This window comes from Epargyreus clarus, unplaced genomic scaffold (assembly GCF_041222505.1).
Source record: "Epargyreus clarus isolate Ecla_fem2 unplaced genomic scaffold, WU_Ecla_fem_2.2 ptg000001l, whole genome shotgun sequence".
Taxonomy (NCBI): domain Eukaryota; kingdom Metazoa; phylum Arthropoda; class Insecta; order Lepidoptera; family Hesperiidae; genus Epargyreus; species Epargyreus clarus.
In genome coordinates, this window is record NW_027332209.1 from 7,230,470 (window position 1) to 7,256,917 (window position 26,448).

The 26,448-nt window shown below is 35.6% G+C and overlaps 1 protein-coding gene across 2 annotated transcripts in view; it reads left to right on the forward strand.

Moving 5' to 3' along the window:
• Sema2a (Semaphorin 2a) overlaps nt 1-19,350 on the forward strand; it is a 483,298-nt gene extending 463,948 nt beyond the window's left edge. For both annotated transcript variants that reach the window (XM_073075439.1, XM_073075433.1), the window contains 6 exons: nt 13,610-13,710; nt 14,145-14,317; nt 16,163-16,354; nt 18,328-18,465; nt 18,684-18,792; nt 19,103-19,350. In XM_073075439.1, the coding sequence (XP_072931540.1) occupies nt 13,610-13,710; nt 14,145-14,317; nt 16,163-16,354; nt 18,328-18,465; nt 18,684-18,792; nt 19,103-19,159 (770 nt within the window). In that variant the 3' untranslated portion in view covers nt 19,160-19,350. The remainder of the gene's footprint in view (nt 1-13,609; nt 13,711-14,144; nt 14,318-16,162; nt 16,355-18,327; nt 18,466-18,683; nt 18,793-19,102) is intronic.
• The last annotated feature ends 7,098 nt before the right edge of the window (nt 19,351-26,448 follow it).

Sequence of the window (26,448 nt, forward strand, 5' to 3'; positions counted from 1 at the left end):
TTGTTGCAATTTTCACCAAATTTCGACGAAAATCGTTCTCCACGAAACCGCCCTGCCGTGAGAGTATGGAATGGATTAAACTCACGTAGATATCTAACGAAGGGGGGAGTTCGTTTACGGAACTTTTACGAAAGGAGAGCTACGTTTGAGTTACCGTTTGAAATGCTTGTGTGTGGAATATTAAATTGTTTAAGCGTTACCTTTGACGTTCCCTCTCGCGTTTCAGCCACGTACTGTTGTAATTACTCTAACTTAATCTGCATAATATAACTTCGCTTATGTGTTCGATAGTAAACTAAGTGCTATGCCGCGCCTTAACACTGAATGCTAGTCAAGTTCTTAGATAAAGAATCTCTACGACAAAGTAGAACACGATAAAGTGTTTAAATGCAACAGTTACTTCCGTATCTTGACAGTAGTGTAAAATAAATGGTCGCGTGTATTCATTCCGCTACAAAGAGGGAAACGAAGGACTACCCGAAAATCCGTAGCTCTCTTAGTTCACTATTATTTACACTCGAGCGCAAAATAAGTTGCGCGAAATTCCGGCATCACAAAGAGCTCGAGGCGTCCCGTGAAAAAGGACAGTTTACTCTTTCAATAAAGAGTACGCTCGTACCGTGGCGTCTGCCGCCGCAATATTGCTTCCCCGCTTAGCCCATTTCGAGTGCTTACCGCGTTATAATATGCATTAAACTGCACCGGCACCGGCGGAAAGTTGTAGTCGCTCGAGGTGCTGGCAGACAATGAGAAATGAGCGTATGATGTTCCCGCAATGCGGGCCCCCTGTCTCGCCTCATTCCATTTGTTTTATCACGCCTAAATCACTGTTGCCAGACAACTTTTGAACGCCCCGAACGCTGATAAAAGTTTGACATCGACTGTCATGTACACACCCGACCCCGTGTTTGTCAATGGAAGGGAACCGAGGTATCAAAGACGTTAAGAGTATTTAGAAGTTAACGAAGTTAATTAAATTCCTCGAGTTAGACGTCAACACCAAGTCTCTTTAGTATCAAGGGCGCTTTTGTAAACAAACGAACACAATATTAATGTTAACGTACGACACGTACAGTTTAGCATGTTTACAACAAACTCCAAACTTAATTACGAGTTCGCTGTAAAATACAAAAGACTCGAATGTATATGTAATCAAATGTATGTTGGTAGAACGTTATTTAGTATGCTGCAGCATTAGATCAATAATCCCGAAACTCGTACGAAGGTGCAGGAAATCAAATTGTAGGGAAGGGCGGGTTAACTTTGACATCGTGTGCCGAGTACGGAGCCACTATTATAAACGATTTAAAATTCACAGTCGGCTTAATGGTCGAGTCACCGCTGAAGAATATCAAAGCTCTACGATAATAGCATTACATGTGGAGAGCACTCGAACGTTCTATGTACGGTATTAAAACTGAGATTTTACATAGTTTATATCTCCATCGAAACACGAAACCCAGTTTTTGCTTCACATAAATAACTTATTCAATTAACTTGTTGGCTTGTAATTTATTTTTAAAGTGTTCTCTGATTTACGCGAATGTACGCGGAATTGCGGTAATAATTCATAAGATACTTACCGTAACGATACGTTGTAATATCTCTGCGAGTATCGGAAAGCCATTTGCCTAAGTGCATGAAGTCCAAGTTTTGCCATAAACATGAAATGCGGTCTGTGCAAAATGATATGTGAAGGTGGTCGGAATAACGTTCGTTGAGCAGCAAAAGCAGTTTATTGGAGCATGTATCCTTGCGATGGAGTTACGTTCGCTCCCGAAGGTTCTGGAGTTGCCCCGGGCTTCATCGACTCGCATTGCCCACAGGACGAAAATGAACAATATTTATTGCTCGCTTGCGATACGATGCACCGGAACGGAATTTCCAAAGTAATTTATAGTTTCCTAGCATAGTAGTACTTTACGCCGGCCCGGGCGTTTTATATTCATACCTGATTTTGTATGTGAGATTTTATCTAAATACCTACGAGGTTTAGGTCTCACTTTGCATATAAACGGAATATTAGAGTTTATCGTCACGCAAAAATACATGAATAACATTCCCAAATACGGAATCAGATTTGTGGCTTAGCGAGCGATTTGCGTACAAAACGATCGCACCTTCACGTAAACACAAAGCAATTAGCTATACCTATAATTAGCATTCAAAATGCGTCCACCGGGAATAAACATTGATTTTTTATTCCCCCAAAACTGGAGAGAGGTCGCGGTCCCGAGCGGGATTGCGAATACTAATGTGTTCACTTTTGAACGCTTATTCGCGCCCCGCTAACGGCACCCAACGTTTTTTGCATAAAACATCTCATCAAAGGATTGCTAAGGTCCCAGAGTATATTGAATATCAAAAGGTGCACGGGCGAGAAAGTTTCGGGGCGCGCGGTCGGGGCATCCCTAATGCTGGCCACCGTGAAAGCTTTCTTTAAAAATACACCTTCGGAACGTGTTCGGAATAACCGCCCGCTTAATACAAAATACGAAATAACAACCAGATACACCTATATAACGTTACAAACGGCATTTTATAACCCCAACACGTTAAAGGTTTTTCCTACTCAACGCAATAATATTTTATTCCCTGGAAATGTTTTATACACGATCGGAGACGATTGGAATGATATATTTACCCTGGTTTTCTTTATATATGTACATTAATTTGAATATATAGAATCAATAACATTAAAATAGTTTATAATAAAAATCTTTTTATCAATTTATTGTCGTGTTTAGAGCATCAGGGTGCTAACTTTAACACGAAAGGTCAAAGCAAATTAGAGGTACTATGCTCGCTTTATTGATTGGCCCCATTAAGCTTATGCCCTTGAAAGCAAAGGCCTCGAAACAATGTAGGAAAACCTTTGTAACCGTCAATAGATGTTATTGAAAAGTACTAGCCTACTACATATTACCTTCAACGTTGCGTAATTATTTATATTGAGTAGGACATAAATAGCATGAAAGGGGTCAAAGAAGCCCGGGCCGATTCCCTGATAGTCACATAAAATTTGTAACGACGAAACTCATAAAAGTCGGCGGAGAGCTCGTAGGCAAACGTTAAAAAGCCACGTTCTTCGATTTACGGAACCTATAAAATACATATTGCGATTCGCGATAAAAGTCCGCACCGAATTTGTTCATATTGTCAATAGCGGAATTTATTTGTTCTGATTGAGCGACGCTGCAATTTTTCCGTTTCATACAAGTTCGCTTGTCACTTTCCGAGGATAATGAAAGATGTGGGGTCTTCGTTCATACAATTTGATACTACACAGAACATAAATAAACACTTAATTACAAACTTGAACAATAAAAGGTCCTTCAATCAGGCCCTTATTTACTCAGAAATTACGTTTAACACAAACATTTTGAAACATTAATAAATCGCGCGTGAAAAAGATAAATCAAAGGGCCCCATTTCCGCGTTCAAAGTTTTACGAGCATACATTACTACTCGTATGTTGTACGAAGGAAATTCCTGGACGTCCCGTTATGAAAGGTGCAAAAGTCGAGGTGAAAAACGCGACGTGAGCGTACTCTCAAGGAAAACCCATCCAATTGGTTGCTGAATCTATACGTTAAACGAGGACTTTTTATGAAAAGCAATAAAGATGTTAGAGCTACTTTGTGTTTGGGAATTTATACCACTCGGTGAAATAAAACTTATATTGTTCGGAGGATCGCAGAAAGTTTTCACTTAGGCCTGTCGATGCGAAATCTTTATTGGATTGCGGGATTATTTCTTTTGATGCCGCGATTAGGAGGCTCGCGATCACTGAGTGGGGAAATATGAAAAGATAATTACGAAATGTTTACGCCACCCTTTGCCGTCGTTGAATCTGGACTTGATTAATTACATGGGCGGTCGATTGTACGCGGCCAAATTTGGAATTTGTCGGGAATTGATCGTGAACTTGCTCGTAAAATCTGAAAACGTCAATTCTCGGATTGTAATGTTTGGGAAACACTGTAATTACTTTATTTTATAAGGATATTAAGTCTAATTACAATTTTATACATGTAGAAAGTGTAAAAGTAAACGCCGAGTTGCTTCTTCGTTTATCACAAAATCTTGATAACTGTAAATATATATCTTATATATAAAATTCTCGTGTCACAATGTTAGTTACCATACTCCTCCAAACCGGCTTTACCGATTTTCACCAAATTTTGTATGCATATTCAGTAGGTCTGAGAATCGGCTACTATCTATTTTTCATACCCCTAAGTGATAAGGGTCGTTCACCCCTAACATTTTTTTATTTATATGGCAACACAACGTTTGCCGGGTCAGCTAGTATTTTTATATAAGGTTTAGTTGATAGAAAACCCTATATAAGATAGATTAAACTATTCTTACATAGAAAAAGTAGAATATAGAAGAAACTCGAACATTTAACAGCACATCCCGAAGGTAATACAAAAATCAGGAGTAAAGGTCTCGTACAATTAGAAGGTATGGCGTACGTGGGCAGAATAAGGGTTGAACCGATCCCATAGGTTGTCGTTTTCGCGTGTTTAGTGATTTGCGGTCACTTCTTTGACATATCCCTATAAGAGTTTGCTCGGACGTTTCTCTGGTATTATCCTTATGTACCTAATTCGTTACAGGGTGTTCCTTTGGGAGCCGACCCGTCCGATCACAACCAATGTGGGATTGTTTAATTATTTTGCTAGGCCCGACCGTGATCGGAATTAATGACTATAAGTAACGATATTTATAAGCTTAGCGTTAGACGGATTACGCCCTTATGTATTGATCTTTGAATGTAATTAATTTAGTTTAGCTTAGGTTTAGGTACCAGACAAAGGTATTATGATTTGGGAGACTAAAGCGACATTAATAATACCGTTGTATGATGACTATTGAATTACCTAAAAGTAACATATATACCTATTTTTTTATAATACATTTCTTAAGTTAATTCTGCTTCGAACGCTTCGGTAAAAGGATGTGACTTACATATCAGGCACCATCGCACCACACGCCGAAGGATGAAGTTCCATCCACACCAACTGGACCCGTGGCGGTCCTCCACAGCTCGGTTTGCACGGACATTCTTGCCACGAACGTGCAAGATGTGGAATGAACTTCCTCCTGAGGTATTCCCAGAGCGCTATGACATGGGGCTCTTCAAAAAAGGTGCAAAAAGAGCTCTCCTTCAAAGCCGGCGATGCATTGGCGACTCCCCTGGTGTTGCAAATGTTCATAGGCGACGTTGACTACTTTCCATCAGGTAGCACGTCTGCTTTATCGTTAGGCCCAAATATATAAAAAAAAAAAAAAAAAATCTGGCGTCCATCTTAGTCCTCAAGAATGGCAATGCACCTCCTGAATAATTTAAATGATTTCAGGAAAAAACTATTCTATATGAATTTAGATACTTACTTATATAGGCCGCAGTCACCACGTACTATCAGGTGGATCACATGCTCGCTAGCTACTTTGTTGCAGTAAAAAAGTATTTTTCATCAATTACTGCTCATAAACAACAACAATCCTTATATAAAGTTGTTTGTGTTTCAGAACCGTTCGAAAAAGTATTCGTTTTGATTTCTACAAACACTAATAAACACTCGAATACGAATACCCTAATATATTATTTCCTACCTCATCATATTTAACTCCATTCGAGTAAGTAAAACGTTTCGAATACCGATACTAGAGTGTAATAAACTATGTATTTCCATACCATACGTGGCCCAGTGCACGCAAACCACATGATATTCCCGCGGTATTTATGGCATATCGATTACATACTCGTATCGGATCATACCTCATTACCTATTACACCTTATTATAGGCCTTGATCGTAGCTTAACCTCATTAGGATAGCGGTGATTGAATATCGATTAGTTTAAATAAATTAATCCTGTATTACGTGACTAATTGATTCATCATTCCATAATGATACGTTTAAGAAATTAAGCCTATCATTATGAACCAATCAATGTTACCAAATAACGTGTAGTTTAGAGTACGTGGGGTATATTTCTTTTGCTTACAGTATGCTTCAGGAAAAAATAACCACCCGCTCTTTTTACCTAAATAAAATTTAAGTGTCATATACAAGTTTTCTTTGTTCTGAAAAAGCTTCTGAAAGGGTTTTTAGGCACTAAGGAAGCAAATATCTCAAATAAATTAGATACGTTTATTGGAAATATAAATTAGATTTTAACGTGGTGAGTCTCTTCTTTGATTCGTCTGCAACGGCACTACTTACGTAGTAACTATTTATTAATCTGTGGCACTACTGCTGTGTTTATTTATGCCTCGGTACAATAATTAGTTATTGTCCCGAGATTTGTGCCTTATAACAGCAGTGGTAAGCACGTCTTTAACCTTATTTAAACGGCGTGTTAGAACAAAGACACGCGAGGCTTTGTAATTTACTCACCCTTAGTAATAATCTTTACCAATTTTTTATCTGCCAAATATCGAAATACTCGTATGTAAACTTTCTAGGTTTTACTAACGAGTATTAACCCTCAACGACGGCAAAATCATCTATTGGCAACCTCAAGTAGTACTCTTATAATAACATGGGGATTATTTAAATTTCATGAACAAAATAAAAGTATACTTTGCACCACAAAAAAATCATTATTAGCGTTTTAAGAGTCCCATAATTTTACTCCGAAAAAACTATAATATCCCTAACCATGATTGAATATCGTGTAAAAATATGAAAAAACTAGTCAACTTATGATTAAGGGTCGTTTTCTTATCGTAGCATCTACGGCGCGGTTGTAATGTGAGCCTGCCTTATTAATATTAAAAGTTGCCAGAAATAAACACGCCCAATAATTTAATACAGTTAGGAACTTGCGCAAATTGCGCTCATTAAACACAAAATTACTTTAAACAACATAAAGTTTAGTTGTGGCAACAAAAATGGTTTTGCTACTTCGTTATGAAGATACTATCTTCATTTAATTTTGACTTATTGTTTTTTGAGCTAAAAGATTTTAAGCTAATTTTCATGGTTTAGATACCAAACAAACATAACCTTTTTTTAATAAATAACTATAATTAGATGATATAACTCAGGATAATTTTAAAATATTTAGAATTCCCTAAATATTTAATACCATCAACAATTTCTATACAGATTTTGTTTTGGGTTCATATAATTATATCTGAAAATTTTCTTTGTCGCGCAATAAGAATTGACTACCTAACAATTGAATAATTATTAACAACAAATCAATCTTGTAGGATTTTAAAAAACACTCAACTAAAGCTTCTTATACTATAATAATTAATATAAGATTGCTACATTTGTATTATATCACATGTATTGAAATACATATACTAAGCGTAGAATAACATATTTCAATGTACGAGTAGCTTCAATTTGCTTAAACACTTGATACATCGGAACCGCATTTCGCTCGCGGCTTCATAAATTACATTGCACGCTAATGCAAAACTTAAGCTCCACCGTTCCAGTGATTAGCTGCTACTAATCACCAGTCAGTGCTCTAATTGGAATTCTATCACCTCCAGGTAGATGTAAGTGGGAGCCGTGTTGAGTGGGGAATTAGTTACTTCATATGATATTCAAGGTACATAATTACCGACGCTTGTTCGCGTCAATCACAACGTTCGTCGTTCGGTGTAACTAATGGGCGGTGTCAGACCAATGCCGAGCATTTATCCTTATTGATCTTGGTGGTACTTAACGTTTGCTTAATGTTTTCGTGTGGTAAGGGAGACATACTTATCCGGCACGTTCCAGCTTAGTCGTAGTGGCTCATCTATGGCCGACCTCAGGTAGGAATATCTAATCCTATCTGGGCTTGATTACAGATGTCCATGGGCGGCAGAATTACCATCAGGTGGACTGCATGCTCGTGTGCTACTCCTAAATTATATAAAATAAAGCGCACGCTGTCTATATTAGTTTAGTTTTTTTTCCTGAATTATGAATTTTGTCGTTTCGACATCGATACCGGTGTAATACTAGGTTCCTTAATTGTAATGTAATTTACAAGTAAGTTATAGCAATAAATAATATTTGTATTATTGTGTTCTAGTTTGAAGTAACATCTGCTTATACATATTTACTTTCTTAACCACCTAATAAATCTTCAGCCTGAATCTCTGTTTTGATTTCAGGTTTCTATTAATCTTCAGTTAAAAGATTTCTATAATTGACACTTGCTATAACCATTTCAGAAATAACTCGTTTTATAATACCTACAGCTTAAAAAGTAAAATTATTTTTCGTCAAAAATATCATAAGCGTGAAACCAATAAATTGTATTCTATTTTGAACGTTTGTTGAATAAAATGCGAAACTGGTTCCTAAAATGGTGATTTCAAACAAATAGTGTTAGCGGAGGGTTTTTTTAACTCTCATTAGCAAATACCCCGACACCGCACAATTCAACTCTCTCTAGTACACAAATTAGAGTCTGGATTATTTCCTAATTTAAATAAATATTTTCCAAAACACTTTAGTATCTAAAATACCACAACGACTCAAAGCGCAAAGGGTTCTGAGTTCAATATCCGGCCCAGCAAAAACCTAAATGATAAATTTCGATATCTGTTCTGGGTCTGGGTGTTAGTCTATTCGTCTTTGTGTGTGTTTATAGCAATCACGACATAGAGAGTAGGTTAGAGCTGCGGAAAAAGCGTCTTGTCTAAATATTCCACGCTACGGAAAAGACGTAGGATTAGTACCTGAGTAGCAGTTAGTCGGTTGGAGTATCCCTGCAAAAAGTTACGAAGAAAGTTTATATTAGTATATTAACTTACATTTCTTGACGCATTTCGTGGAACATGAAACTGTATCTCACTTATTACCCTACTCATTTACTTACTACATTCAAGTTATAAAATAATACCCACATTAATGTTATTATTTTAACACGAGGTTCTAAACTTGTAAGTTTAGATGTAGTAATCATGTGTGTAATTTACAATGTGACTTGAGAAACAGTTAATAGGCTCCATATATATCATGCGCAAAAGAGGCGACACATATAATTGGTTTTAATCAACTTAAAAGACTTACTTTTAAATGCAAACATATTATAATTATGTAGGACTATAAGATGTACATTATAATTCATACATTAAATATAATAATATAATAAATATCTACTACAATTAAATTGATTAAAAAACATTTAAAGCTCTATTTAAATTATCTAACAGAAAATATTACATTTTTTCCAAAAACTTTTCTCTTGGAATTTACTCTGTCATAACGTTAAAGTACTTCAAAATATATTTCATAAGTAGGTCGATAATGTTTGTATCTAAATTTGTTAACAGAATTTTAAAAAATATATTCTTTGAGTAAACATTTTATAACTATTTAAAAACATACTAAAAAAAGTAGAGGGGAAGGTCGCAAGCAATAGTTGCGACTAATTCCATTCTAACCGAAATCCTAAATTAAATATAAATTAAGTTAGATTTATTAGGACTCTGTACTCTATAATAATACTCTTAATAAATAAAACCCACCCTTATTAAATGCAGCGCACATACACAGTCAGCAAAATATCGTTCATAACGAACCGACATAATGCTATTACCGATTTATGTAGCGACCATAACTCACACCATGGCATACTGGGACCCATACGATTATACCACTGTACGTAACCACAAGTTTTTTTTTTTTTAAGGAAGACTTTTTCCAGCTAATCGTCATATATAGCGTAGTCTTTTGAAAACACATAAGCGTACTGTAGCCACAACAAATTGTAATGTTGTCTTTTCGGACTTTCGATAAGAACCCTAATTTTAATGACTTATAAATACAACCTAACAAATGTTCTAAATTAGATCTGATATACTTTTTTTACAAATATAGAGCAAGAGTCACGACAATAATAACTGACCCCTATTAAATGCGGAACACATGTTTAGGCGCGCAGTCAGAATAATATCGTTGATTACGAACCAGCGTAATACAATTACCGATTTATAGCGCACCAACTATAACTTAACGAACAGCGTAACAATACAGGGCTTTGCCGCCATCCGACACGACACGGCGACACGTACGCCTTTTTTTTTTTTTTTTTTTTTTTTTTTGGTTACGAGGGGGAAACCTTCAAAAGGTACCCTGTGCCGTGGGAGCGGCACGGGGTTATGTGGGATTCTTACCGCACTAAAACCCCCCCGGTGGCCGTCCTCTGCGCTGCGTAGAGGACTCCGGGATCTCCAGAGGAACGCAACCGGAGTCCTCTTAGCGCGTTGCCCCATCGGGCTCCTCCCAGGTGAGCGTGACGCTCGCCACACCGTCTGGTGTGCACAACGGTATGCGACCACACATACCGCCGTCCTTCCCGGGGTCGCTGTCCGGGCGGTTCGAGCTCCCACTCTTACGACCCGCAACCCCGGAAGCTCCTTTTAGTCGCCTCTTACGACAGGCAGGAGATACCGTAGCCCTATTCTGGTCCCGGAACTACAGGGACCCCGCGCCGGTGGGCGTTATGTACGCCCGCGGCGACTTCTCCTCCGAGCGGGTTCAGCGCGCTCCCTAGCTCGCTCGGACGTACGCCTATACCATTGTACGTAACCCAGTTAGGTAATTTCGGTACATGCCTCTAATCCAATTAGCTATTAAGATTCGTGGTCCGAATATTAATTTGATCGTGAATCGCCCGCTCCATAAGACGTACCTAAACCGAACTGTGACCTTATGTACAATAGAACTAACATCGCCCGCCTCGCTGCCCGTGGTCACGTGCCAGATCCAATTGTGTTTCTAACAATTGTATCTACAAAGATTCTAGAGAAATCCTTTGTGTTTTTCTCGGGTCTCCGTAACAATGATTCGATTCGCGCGCTCCGTTCAGGAGAGCTCGCCAAAACCGCCGTGTGCTATATTCGTAATTGTCCAAACCTAATAATGCACACCTCATTTTCAATCAACGCTGCAAATTTAGGTGAGTTCCAATTACTGTTATTGTGTACGCGCGTATCAAATCACGTTTACCCAGTTTGCAACTGGGGCGCACATATTATTGTAATGAGTATATTTTGTATTTGAATAATTTTAATAATGTAGAATTGTAACATTGTCATTACGAAATTTGAAATATTTTATTGTCACATATTCAATATTTAATGTTACACTTTTTTTCCTTGAAATTAAATTCTTATTATCTCACTGCACCATAATTGGTAGAATCGGCGTGCTTTGTCAAATTAGAGTCATGTATAGCCCTATTAGTAAAGAAAATAAATAAGTGCAAAGGAATATTATGTATAACTGTCAGGATTATACATTTTTAATACTTAACTACCTACTTATATCAACTCCTATAAAGCTTAAGTAAAAGTCTTATATTTTATTAGACGAAACAATAGGAAAAGTCTAACACGTACAACAAACGCGACCTGTCTCAAAACTCACTAATTGATCCCTAAATGTAACGAACCATTGTAATTTCTCGTGTGCCGGGACGCTCAGAATTACAGAAACCCAATTATGGCCAAGAAGGAACTTTTATAGCTGATATAAATCGGATATACTCCGAGTAAAGAAGCTATTGTGACATGGTTTTATGGTGAAATTTGTAAAATACGCTTTGTATTAATACAAGATATTTAGGTATAAGAATTTATTTGTACAAAGAGCAAGTTATATACATGAAATTTAAAGTAAGAAAAGTAAAAAATTAAACTATAAACTAAAAAAAGAAATTATTTACAAATTTAAAAATTATAAGTAAAATAAGCTATTTAAAATTGCCGTGTGAGGCATGGTTCCCAAAACGCTGGCGGCGTTTCCTTGCTGCACGGCAAGACTTAATCTTCGTGCAAAGATGTAAGATGTTTCAATAAATAAATGAAACAGATATTGCACAACATTGAAAATAATTACCAGTCATAAATATAAAGAAAAAAATTATATATAAAAGGTTAAAAACAAGCTTTTTAGAAACGACATTTTTTGTCATATTCTCAGAAAAAAAACCTATACCATGGGGTATGGAAGTATAAAAGAATAATAATATTGAGACGTTCACCATATTCGATTAAGAATGACGTCACTAATCATGTATTGTGATCCAAACGTGTATGTAAACTTTTAGCTCAATCAGTGTCAGTTAAATGGTTTAAAATTGACTTGTCAGATTAGACTCATACGAACTAACAAGGGAAGTTAAATAAGAGCTTATAATAAGCTTTATATTGTATTATATGAATAATAAACAATATAGTCTTAATTGATAACTAACAAGAGAAGTTAAATAAGAGCTTATAATAAGCTTTATATTGTATTATATGAATAATAAACAATATAGTCTTAATTGCAGTGCTACTGTTTGTAATATTTCGTGCTAAGATCCGGTCCAAATTACTAAATAAATAGGTAATGTAGAACACAACGGGCGCAGTAAGCTCTAGCCTCTTCTATTTATTATGTAAGCAAAACCCGACCTGTATTGTCCCCAGACAACTGATTATAAACATAAAATATGCAAACGATCTTTCCTTGCATATGTTATTAATATAGCTTTAATAAGATAAGGACACGTAGAAGTAATATAACTATCTTGACAAGTAAAAAAGTAAATCAATTATTGCGTTATAACCAATCGAGACACAAAAGTAGATACTGACTATTGCTAAAGCCTTCGAGAAGTCGAGATGTATCTCTGGTGGAATCAATATTAGTGTCACGACATAGACATCTGGACTTATCTAACTATTTAAAAAAGCATGGTGGTTTACTTTCCAAACTACGCCCATTTGTAAGTAGAGACCTGTACCCAGTACCCCTACCATGAGTTTTTACGTGTCGACAAATATGACTGTTTTGGTATTTGTTTACGTATTGGCCCATACTATTTCCAAGTTCCGACAAAATCCGCTAGGGGCGCTGTTTGGAAATAGTATGGGCCAATACGTAAACAAATACCATAACAGTCATATTCATCGACACGTAAAAACTTATGGTAAGGGTACAGGTAGTGGCAAATAAGAAGACTTGCAGTCAGCCAGCCGAGCTTTTGTATACTACAGCTTTGCGGCTCATTTAATATCAAAAGTGTTTAAATTACAAAACATACGTAATGTACGAGTACATTTTAATATTCACTTAATAAATTAAAGTATGGCATTTTCTAGTAGGTACTATTTTTATCAAAGCTTTTATTATCTTTTGTCAACAGCTTCGATCAAACACGTCTTTAGTCTTTACCCATCAGGTAGATTAATAAAAAAAAAATGTGAGCCGTCACGGGACGCCTGGCAGATGTAAAACATCGACATTATTTTGTAAAAGTAATATGCAGAAAAGAACATATTGTGATAGGAACTAAATATGTCATAATGATAAAATAAAATATTACGATTTATCGAGTGGGAGAGAATCGCACAGACGATTGCGCATGGCGACGCGTCACCACACCGTACACACTACTGCATATAGACTGTATATATATACCATCGTATAGCGTGGCAACGCGTCACAGCATGCGTCGCCACTCCAGAAATCGGTTTTACGTGCGGCTATAGATGTTTCACGTCAAAATTAAATGTCTCCATATTTATTATAAATTAATTACACCGCAGCAAAAAATGCTTCAAGTGACATATTTTTGTATTGTTTCAGATGAGGGAAAAATTCATAAAATCGTGCAGTGGACGCGCAACGGCGACAGCCAGTCCGCTCTGCTCGACATTTTTGATGTCACTCCCGGGGAACCCATTCAGGTATGCGCTGAAAGCATTTAAAATGCCCGCTATGTTTATAAAAGTCATGTAAATGTAGCGACGTTATGCCATCATTTGTGACGAGGAAAAATGTTTATAGTTTTTCACAAAAAAATTCGTTTAAATGTCATACGAGTACGCAATATAAAACTCAAGTTGCATTTATGTTAGCATCTTAATAGAATTATCACGATTTCCCTGGCTCTTATACAATTTAACATCAATAACTGAACCAGGCTGTAGCTTCGGCTGGAGTATAGCGCTACACTTAAAACTAAAGCAAAGCAGCTTATATTCTACAATCTTGAAGCAAAACATCAGCTATGGTGATGTTGTGTCTGCAGACGAACTTAAGAGAGGCAAACAACTGAAATCGTTAGGTCCAACTGTCAATAAAATGTTAATACAATGATCATAATCAATAACTTGACCAGGCTATGGCGTTATCCCGTGTGCACGGCTCGCTGTACGCGGCGTCAGACCGCCGAGTGCTGCAGCTCCGGCTGGCGTTGTGCGCGCGCCGCTACGACGCGTGCGTGCGCTGCGCACGAGACCCGTACTGCGGGTGGGACCGCGACGCGGGCGTCTGTAGAGAATATACACCTGGGTAAGTATATAGCATAAGGAAAAAAATCTACCAGTATCTAGGGAAACTTGAAACTTTGAGAATAATGTGGTGAACTTTCAGCGGTATGTTATTATTTCTTATTATTTATTCAATTCATTTTTTTTAAGGAAATTAAATAAAAAATAGTAGATAGGGTAAAGTTGAGTCGCCAACATATTTTTACAAGGATACTAATTTCATCAAATAGGTATATAATGGTTTGTCATACACTATCTATAAGTTCTTTCCAATCACACATTTCTTTCATCTTGTAAGGTTTATTATTTTCCGTTTATTATTTTCCTCACAACTGATAAAAATATTATGGATGTAATTAATTTCAATATACTTTTGAATTTCACTTTGAACTTTTACATTTTTTAATTTACCGCTCTTACCCTTGTTGCATAGTTGTTAGCTAAAGTAGACGCTAGGAGTCCATAAGTGCTCGAAGCTGTTCATGCACCTTTTTTCAGTCAGCAATAGCTTAAAGGTACACTGCGATAGTATTTGCAACTTAAAACACGGTTCTACGAAAACTTAAAGCGACGGTTGATGCAAGCGCACTGCTACGACGCGTGCGAGTATCATACATCGTCTACGAGAACTGAGATCTACATGCTACGACGCGTGTATCCTCAGATTACACACAAGCAATCTCGTGATAAAACGGCGTAGACGTAAAAATTAAATGTATATGCTTACCTATTAAATCAAACCTTTTTTTAAGTAAAGTAATATGTGGCCTAAGTATTATTAAGTTGATTAGAAACAAAATATTTTTATTCTGAGAGTCTTTATTATCACCATACAATCTACATATAGTAGATTGATGATAATCATTATGTATGATTAATATCAGAAAATAATGATAAAATAAAATGCACGTTCAATTTATTAATCTAAACAGAGAGTGAGCCGCTGTGCAAAACCTTATATTAATGGAAATGGATCACGTTTTCGGCCGAAGATTAATCAGTTTAAATCATAGAATTAATCATTTGTTTGTGTATTTGTTATGGGTATTAAAATTAATTATCACTATTAATAATGAGAATTAAAACATCATGACGGATCAATATGTTTTGTATTTCTCGTTTATCATATTCCATAAAAATTTCAAAAGTATGAAGTCGATTAATCAGAATTGAACCAGTGTACATAAGACTGTAAGAGTAAGGGATTCAGGGAGATAATCATAACTATAATACATAACTTAATGTAACTAGAACCCGCACAACGTAGCGATAACCACACTACTATAACATACAGTATATTTCAGATTCGATCCTATTAGGCAGATAGCCAAGTAATAAGTTTAGATTTCGATTTAAACTCAAGATGTTTAACTACTGATATTTATAAATGTAGTGCATTTTTTACTCTTACGCATTCAGTATGAACCTGTTATGTTAGTTGTAAATTTAAATAATAAAAAATACATAAATATTTTATATACCTACTAGCTGACCCAGCAAACGTTGTGTTGCCATATACATAAAAAAATGTTAAGGGTGAACCCTTATCACTTACGGGTTTGAAAAATAGATAGAATATTTGAAACTGCGATGGTAGCGAAGTCTGTCGAATCCAATGTGAAACATTCCAAAATCAACAACTACTTGCGAATTAAAAATTAATTAAAAAAAAAACCTTTTCCCACGGACTAAATTGTGAATCTAAACCATTCTCAAGTCCTCTTGAACACACACAACAAATTTCATCAAAATCAGTCCAGTCATTTAGGAGGAGTTCAGTGACATACACACGCACATAAGAAATATATATATAAAGATAACGCGGGATGACCTGTGCTTGGAAATCATTCTTTATTTTCTATACCAGGTTAATCCAGGACGTGGCAAACGAAACAGCGGACATCTGTGACTCGTCTATCGCTCGTAAAAGTGTATCAGCAACATGGGGCCAGAGCCTACACCTGGGCTCGTTCGTGAAAATGCCTGAAGTGCTCCAACCTCGGGCTGTCACGTGGTACCACTACTCGAGAGAAAAGGGACGCCACCCGATCACCTTCAAGTAAGTATAATATTAGAATTGAGTAAATGCAGTATATAGAATGCTGAACACTAATTAAAAGCGAAAAATACTTAAAGGTATAAGAGTTGAAATTTGTAAAAAAATGTTTACTTAAGCGCATTTTTAAAGTTATTGAACATAACTTAAATATAATTGGATCCAAGTCTTAGGAACATAAACGAAACGATACTTATAGTACCTATATACAAGTTTTCAGTAATGTCTTAATAGATACATTTAATTTACTAAGCAAATTCTCATCAAAATTCACAAAATGCCTCAAAAATTCATAAACTAAACGTAAATATTTCGTAGACCCTTAAAAGTACTCGTACATTAGCATCTAAATAGAAAGTAAACAAATCATTCATCACATTAATTTTATTACGCCCGTCTAGCCAGGAAGCGTTTTGACAGTTGAATTGAGGTAAAAAACTTAAAAAAATGTTAATAGCACTCGTACTAAACGACTTTGTTTTGTCAAGACTGCGCATTAATTAGCAACTTCGAATGTTCGCTGGCTCGACACAAAAAATGAAAGCTATATTAATGAGCTGCTAAAGTAGTTTTAAAAACTGTACCATCAAAAGTTGCAGTTTCAGAGCATTGAGTTGTCTCTTGAAAGCGGAAACAAGTTCATTTCGTCACTGACAATGCAAAGTTGAATATTTAAAATAAATAATTAGGCTTAATATTTTTTTATACACGTTTTTCAAATGGTTTAAAAAGTTGAACATAATTTAAACGGAAAACATGGTACGCTATCGACAGATGACAAAGTACACAGACGGCATATAAATCAGGCATTATAATTTATTATAATTTATCTAAAAATATATTACGCCGGAAATTATGTGAACTCTTATAAGTATCCTACTCATTTATAATTTATTTCCTATTTTAGTTGTAGCAGTGAACATTTTCAGTTTTTTTCTATTTATCTCTATTGTCATCCGAATCCGATATACGTTTAAAATTTCATGTGTATAACTCATCGTGTAGCTTAAAACTGAATACAAAATTCCAACACAACAGAGACTACCCAAAGCGAGTTAATAAAAACGTAAAAAAAGGAAATAATTGTTCCGAAAACACTCGAATTGAACACGCATGCAACAATATTAATTAAAGTGTTACCAAATCTACTGTTATCGCACTTCCGCGATGATAATTAAAATGCAAGGGGAACTCGCCGAGGTTTGTTTCATTCAACCATCCTTTGCATTCGAGTGGAAGGATTTGTTTACTCGTCGTACTGTAATTATTTTTCTAAAATAATAGGGTATCAGGATTCGCTAAGCGGCCGCGCTTGCGTTTTGCCTTATTAAATTAACGAGGTCAATCTCTAAAATGTTGAAATTAATTGTAGATGTATTTCATATTCTAATATAGTTTCATGGGATAAGAATGGAATATTCTTTTAATTATATAATATAATAATTTAGTAGTGGTAGAACCCTTTGTGGTTCAACTCCAGCGGCACAACCGCCACACCTATTTCTACCTAATAACAGCAGTGTTAGGCGCTGCTGTGTTCCGTTTTGAAGGTTGTGGTAAGGGAGACAGACTTTTCCGAGGCGTCCTCAGGGTTAGCGGCGCATCTGTGGCCGACCTTAGGTAGGAATATCTAATCCTATCTGGGGTTCATTACAGATGTCTATGGGCGGCAGTAGCCACTTACCATCAGGTGGACTGCATGCTCGACTGCTACTCCTATATTATAAAAAAAAACGGGCAAGGCAGACTTGAATGAGACGTAAAGTACTGTCAAATTGTGTTCTTATGTTTTTTTTAATTGATTACCGATGCCGGTATGTGACTATTTAATATTAAGTGGACGATATAACCGTTTCCTACATCTACATGTTAAAGACACTTTTTTGAGTCGGTCTCATTTAGTTTAAAAAATATATTCCCATAAAATTGTAGAAAAATGTTCTTATACCTGTAGTATTAATGTATTTTTGTTACAGCAAACCGGAAAAGTACATAGAAACGTCAGAACACGGATTGCTCATAATATCTGTGAATGAGGGCGACGCGGGCCGCTACGACTGCTGGCTGGGCGGCTCGCTGCTCTGCTCTTACAACATCACTGTAGATACCCACAGGTATGTCACATTACATTATGATACAATACATTGCAGGTATGTTTCATAACATAAACCTAACTATAGTTACGTCTTAAGTGTCACTAGAAAGATAGCTGCTATAACATTGTGTCGAGATCGATTTTCTTTTTAGAAAGAATTTTCTTTTATTCTTTCTATTTTCATTTGTAATAACTGATATTTATATTTTTTTTACAAAATTATCACTTCTATTTCAGATGTTCGCCTCCAGAAAAGAGTAATGAGTACCAAAAAATATACTCGAACTGGTGTCACGAATTTGAGAAATACAAAACAGCAATGAAGACTTGGGAACGAAAGCAAGAGGTAAGAATCAACTCAATTTTATAAATAAACATATTTATATTTAGTATCATCATTTGTAACAAAGTCGGAAAAAATAAAAATCTTCATTCGTCGTTTCAGTCATTCATATTTGTTTTCATCATTCTATAAATCAATTGAAATTCAAAAATATCCATTCATTATATTTTTTTAACAAATATGTAACAAGAACTTACTCGTACAACTAAGAAACGGTAAATTAACTCTATTTGCGAATTTTAAAAATATTTTGCATTTTTCAATTGACTTTAAAAATAATAAACTCGATTTTAAATTAAATCCTTTGTTTCAGCAATGCGCTCGGCAAAACGACTCGAATCAGAACTCGCATCCGAACGAGATCGTGTGATAGCTCCTGAACATCGCCTACCTCATGTTCCAGTCCGTCAGCTACTACGCCGGGGCCATTCCCGTGCCCTACGTGTCGGCAGGCCTCCGCTACTTCAACATACTATAAACAACAATAAAACAAAAACAAAACCGACTTCAATTGACACTAACATTTTAATAAACAAATAAATCGAAATTAAAAGCCAAAAAAAAATTGGCTTATTCTTCTTAGTGAAGTGAAAGTGAAGCCTGAAGTACTAAGTGCTCATAATCGAGATATATAGGAATTAATTAAAAAGCCTTTCTATAGGACCTCCTAAAATGAACTCTTTCAAAAACGGCCCACTTATCTCGTAAAATCCGTTCCACACAACCAAAAAATAAAGTGAATCTTATTGAAGTCGGTTACAAAAGTGCAGCTCAATTAAACGTTAACAAAGTGTGTTAAATACAACAAAGTTTAGTGAACAACAACAGTGTGTCGTTCAAATCCCTGAGAACATGAGTAGGCGATTGGACACTCAAAAATTTATGGACCTAAAAAAATTAAGGAATGATACTACGAGCGTTGTGCGTTGCGTTGTTGGTATGGAATGTAAAAAGTTTTAAAAATTCTCTTGTAAGTACGCTTTATTCGTTTGTTAAGAGAGTAGTAAAATTGTTAGTATTTGAACGGAATTATTTTGTGAATTACGAGATTCTTACATTTACATTCATGTATTCTGCTATGCGTATATGTGGTAGAGCGACCCTGTTTTAAAATTAAATATTTTATTAGTTGACGTGTCATTTGATTTGTTGTAGTGATGAGGTAGTCCGCTTGTTAGATGTTTGGGAATGAAATACATAATCTTAAACCGTGGTGATTTTTAATTAAGTGTTAATATGTATCTCGAAATGTTTAATAATGATATACATGATGGCGTGTATTTTTCGACTATTGACAGCAGATTGAATTTGCTTAGGAATTCGTTTTAATTTTCAATTTCTCTTTTATTCATAAGAAGCTTATTTTAATATAATCTCATTATTTATTTTATTCGCTAATGATGTAAGGCAATTGAATACGCGCATGGGGCGATCTACTTACGCGCGGATCAAATTGTCAAAACATTTTTGCGTCATGAGTCGGTCTCAGTCATTATAATATCATTATTTAAATTATCAACGAATACTAAAAGAATTGGGATACAGTACGAAAATCAAGGTACAGTGCGTTTTCGCAGTGCACTAATGAGTGAATAAGATACGTAGCAAGGGTAGCCACCGCGCCCGCAATTTCAAATCTCCGAGGGTTGTGGGAGGGTTTGCCTCATTATTTTTCCCCTATTTGTGTAAATAGTTACCTAATTTCGTTCTACTGTACCTACTAATGTAAGTGTACGTATAGTATGCACGTCCCTTATCGTAAAGTATATTATTAAGCCTGTGATATATAAGAAATTTTAGGAAATATAATTTAGTAATAACTCGTAACTTTTGAGATGATCTGTTTAGATTCACGCCGACTTATATACATCCAGTAGTTATTGCGATCTGTTTTCACGTCCGAGCGGTAGGTTTACGACTAAAATATAGACATGTTAGACGCCGCATCGTGACACGTTACGACGTCGTGTAAATTTACGATACCGCCTTTAATGAAAATATTGAGTTAATCCATTTCTCTCCATAGCGAATGTTGAAAAGTCGCAGAATTGCATGACAAATTTTCACGACGTCGTGATTTTTACGATGCACGTAGATTTCCACGACGCGCCATCGACGTCGCCTCGAAAATGCGACGATGCGGCACCGTATCGTGTGTTTTTCACCCATAGTTCCACAAAAAGGTTAGAGAAAGACAAACTACACTTCAATAGTTTCGATATACCACAGCACAGTCATAAATTACGGTAGAGCACCGCCCTGGTACAAAAAATGATTTTGGACAAATTCGCCGGCGGTTCACAATGTTAGTTCAGCTGCATTGTCCAACTAACATTGTTTTTCAGCTATAAATCATTGATGGAATACAGTTTTATTCTATTGAATGTTAATATTGTGGTCTTGTGAAGTAGAATTCTAGTGTAAAGTGATTGCCGAATAATTTCGCTAAACCAATATTTTTTTAAATACTCTGTAGTTATTGTCACTTAATGAAGTATAAACGTTTTGTGATAGACACGTTCACATCCCTAATGAATACTAAGGGCGTTACCATACCCACTCGATAAACACATCGATCAAACTAAATATTAGACGATCGATTAATTTTATTAAAAAATACGTACAATAATGATCAACGGTCTCGGTAACTGACAATTATTGATATGTCGTGGTAACTTTCTACATTCGTTTTTATGAACGTGTTTAATATTACTACGTCATCATCATCATTGGGCATGGGTTTCCTTTCAGTTTGAGAATGGTTTATGCGAAAACCTCTCCTCACCTCTTATCCAAGCGGGTTGGTGAAATATTATACACATATAAAAGTTATGAAAATCCCCCAACCAAGTAGTTCTCTCGCGATGTTGTCTTTCATCGTTAAAACAAATTAACATTAACTTGATTTGAACCCAGGTCCTTCCGTGTGAGGGAACAGACATCATTCCACTATTCTATCACCGTTCATAAAAAACTAACATACAGACAGAAATATAGAGAAATAGAAACAAGAAGTATTGAAGACAAAACCATATCGCACCAGTAACAAAATCATAACCAACTGTAATATTTTTCTTCCGAAATAAAGTTTGTAAGTTTCAGCAAAACTTACTCGCTTTTGTAAGAATGTATGCTGAGATTCGCGGCGTTGAAGAAGCCAATAACATGTACCTATCGGACAAAATTCCTTTCTTTATAGATTTTAAAATAAACGATAAACATTCGCATCTGATTCCTACATAGAACGAAAGAATTAAATTATTTTTTCAAGAGATATATCGTAATATATTTATTACTAACCTATAAATTTTTGTGATCGAAAGTATATCAGACTGTCAGGCTTTTCGGTAACTCCGTCTATCTTTGCGTACATAATTACTAAGTTTATATTTATGCATATTAAGTAAAAGATTAGTGTACTAATGTAGACAGTGTTTTAGAAAATATTTCTGCATATTTTTGTACAAAAACTTCAGTCTTAATGTCAGTTAGGATATTTTTCTTGTCACGCAGGCTTATGACCGCGTGCGTGTCTGAACCGAATGCGTGAATTAACTCGTGACAGTCTCTGCATCCCATTCTATATTAAGCAATAGGATGCGAGCGACACGTATGCGGTCGGAACTTCGGAACCGGACGCCTCGAACCCGCGTGATAAGAAAAACCCTTAGATTAACCTAAGTACCATTGCGAACCTTCGCGTATCATCCTCACTGGTACCTTTTTCGAAATTTCGATTCCATATCATAAATTTATATTACTATAAATGTAAGAGCTTGTATCATATTATTGTACGAACGATCATCTTTATGACGTTATATTTATACATATAGCAGTTGATGACAAATTTACAAACGAATTGCATATTATAAAATTGTATAAGTAAATATTTTTTCTAGAGATTTATTACGAGAATGCCATAACAAATATTTCCGCTCACATCTATAGCACTTTTATCACTATCCATGTACTTAACTCATAGTTAGATACGTTACGCATTAAAATTAGTCGTTTTGTTGGCACTTTTAGTTTTCAAAGTACTTCAGTATATTTTAATGTAACTAGTAATAGATAAATAATTTATTTAGCCCGTTTCACTACTCTCTTTAATGGATTCTTAAATGCCAAATAAACTTGTATGAAACCAGTTTAAATGCAAAAACAAATATTAATATAAAGTCGTGAAACGGGCATTAGGGTTCTGGCAGAGATGCTACTTTTAGTAACGACGATCGACGATTTAGAAGTTCTTCGACAGCTAAATACAGCTTTCAAATACTAGACCACACGTTTGAGTGCTGGTTATTTTGGTCGCTCAAGTGAACGCGAAAAAGTCAATCAGTCATTATCAATACAATCGCGAAAACGTGAATCGCAGTTTATAAAAGTATCATGTCTGCCTCGGCCATTAAATATAAATTGCTCACCAATTACGTGTTTAATAGAATAATGCAATCGTATATATATTTAACTTAATAGGTGCTTCTAAAATTAATTTTAGTTCTGCAAATAATTATAATATATTTTCAAACTCCTTTCATATCATATTGTATATACATGAATCGAAATACATATAATAGTAAGAAATATCTGAGCTTCGTCGTTTATTATAAATTATGTATTATCTAAGATTCGGTACTTAAGTAATTAGTGAGTAAATAAGGACGTCCCACTCTCGGGACGTTTTGCGCAATAATTTTAGCTAAATACTTACTATCTGTACTAATCGAATAGCTCTGTAAATTTCACATGTTACTATACTGTGTAAGTTGAAATTCAAGTAGTCTTAAGATTTTATATAATAAATCTATGAAATGTATCTTGCAGCCTGTTTCGTTTTATTTATCTAAAACCCTTACTAATGCAAATTACACCTTTACCTTTACCTTTACCTTTAACGCGTTTAGTATTTTATAGAAACATATTAAAATAATCCATTAATCCAATTTCTAACAAGCAATTTCTATCTTAAAAAAGTTGAATATAAATATAAATTACATAATGCCTTACTAAAATCACAACTTTAACCTATATTAATCGTCGCATTTCTTAAGTTTACATTCATATTCTCAATATTTCGAACTGCACATTTTCAACTTTCACTATACCTATAATAATATACCCACCTACGCGCAGTGTTGCCAGGTCAAATTTGTAATATTACAGTGCAATGCTAAAAAAAAATACAGTATATAAAATTGTAGTACAATATACAGTAAATGCAGTAAAATGAGGTAAAATTACAGTAAATCTAAACGCAAGTAATAACGCATCTGGCAACACTTCCTACGCGTAATGTTTTTCAATATACAAGTAACGGGCAGCGCAGGAAAACATCGAAAGTTCATCGGCAGGAGCAAGGAGAAAGATGTTTAAAATAGTGTCAATTCATCAAGTCGCATACCGGGTTGACATTTTCGTCATAACAACGGTGGGGGCGCACCCTTCGGCCGAGGGACTATAAAAAGTGAGGGCGTAATTATATAGTGCCACTAAACTAATTTCACGATACATTGCCGACGAAATCTGTGCTTGGCACCGCCAACTAAATGTGATTTCTCGTAACGAAACGTCTGATTACTATTGTTACGTGTTATTACGTATGAATTGCTAATGCCCTGCAAACGAAATTATGCCCGGTATTGCCCATAGCGGTATTTTTATATAGCTGGAATGTTTTTCTTTAGTATGCAATAGACTTATTTTTGGTTTGCAAATCAAATAAATGGCACTTATTTTCTTTAGTATACAATTGACTTATTTTTGTTTTGCAAGTCAAATATATATATCATTAACTTGAAGGTATTGCAAGCAAATTGTTTTTTACATTGCATATTTTATAAAACTTTTATAAATTATCAGAATATCTTTAAGATACTGTAAAATCGTGAAGAACTGTAACAATAGTAAAAAACACATCAAATTTGAAGTTATGAAATTATCCTTAAATATAAAACGTTGCCGAATAGTACATTACAATACGAGGACGAAAAATTTTTTTCTGACAAGTGTGAATTTGCTTCATAATATCTCTACATACTTTACTTGACTATCTACACGTAACTCACTCAAAACTATAACAGACACTATAGGTACTAACCTTTATAGAAGTAGACCTAAACTTCACAACATGCATATTACATGTAAACAATGATTGTAACGCAGAACGGCAGAACAGATGCATTGTGGCCGCGAACTGTTAAACAAGTTGGGAGTAGTTTGTCTCCGGAAGCGGCCCGAAGATTAGATTGCGGGTCGCATCATAAACTGCCGCGGGAAGTTAAGCGATATTTCAAGTGGTATCTACTTCGTATAAGATAGGTTTATGTTATACACATATATACGTATACGTTTACTTATGACCGTGACTACAAAACCAACTTTATAACTATAGCATTGGTATAGTTATAAATTATAGTGCGGAAAATAAATGATTTACTTATATTAACTACAAAATTATTTGAGTGTTTAGTAAAGAAAATTAATAGTTATAGGATTAAGATTACTAATTTTTTTTTTATTTATATAATATAAGAATAGCAGACGAGCATGCAGTCCACCTGATGTGGCTACTGCCGCCCATGGACATCTGTAATCAACCCCAGATAGGATTAGATATTCCTACCTGAGGTCGGCCACAGATGCGCCGCTACCCCTGAGGACTAAGCTGGAACGCCTCGGAAAAGTCTGTCTCCCTTACCACACCCTTCAAACCGGAACACAGCAGCGCCTAACACTGCTGTTATTAGGTAGAAATAGGTGTGGCGGTGGTGCCGCCGGAGCCGAACCACAAAGGGTTCTACCACCTTTAAAACAAACAATAAATTTTAATAAACAATTTTAATAAATTTTAATAATAAATTTTTATAAACAATTTTCTATTCGCGCGATTGATATTTTCGATAACCCAAGAACAACTATTTATTTTGCTTAACTTACAGATTGTACTTTACGTAAAAAGAGATTAAAACATTTCCATTTGAAATCAAGGTTTTCAATAAAAATGCAAGTATTGAATATGAAAAAATGTCCGAGTTATACACTAAACAAAAATAAATGATTAGCTGCCTCATCAAAGCTACTCTAAAATCTCTAAACCCTAGCACGGGGATGCACCCTACTTCAGATTATAATAAGCCTAAGATCAATTCTGCGGTGGACTAGTTGTGTCGGCGTGACAAATCGGGTGTTGGCAGTGGGGTGTGTAATGTTTCATTTTACGGATCCACGTGCCCGCTGCGGACTTCATCTCCATTAAATAATTACTCACATCGAAAAACTAAGCTCCGGTACCCTAAAGTAAGGGGTCTTAAGCTAGTGATGTTCTTCTTGCTATCTTAGAATGGGCTTTGTGTTGTAATGCTTCAACTTGCTAGCGTGATAGATTAGTCTTAAAGCCTCATAAAGTTGTGGTGGTAGAGTCACTTTGTCTAGCATTGGGACTTAAGAAGTTGCAACCAATAACAGCATATTTTCGTAGTACATTTTAATTCTGTAAACATAATTCCTATTCCATTTAGAATGAGTCTCATGGGGTCCATAAAATAAAAGAAATCAGGTCTACTTCGCCTGAACAGTAGGTATCTGAGCACAGACATGGTCACAGAGTTTGCTTGTGTCAATTTCTAGAAAAAAACGAAACAAGCCATGACATATACT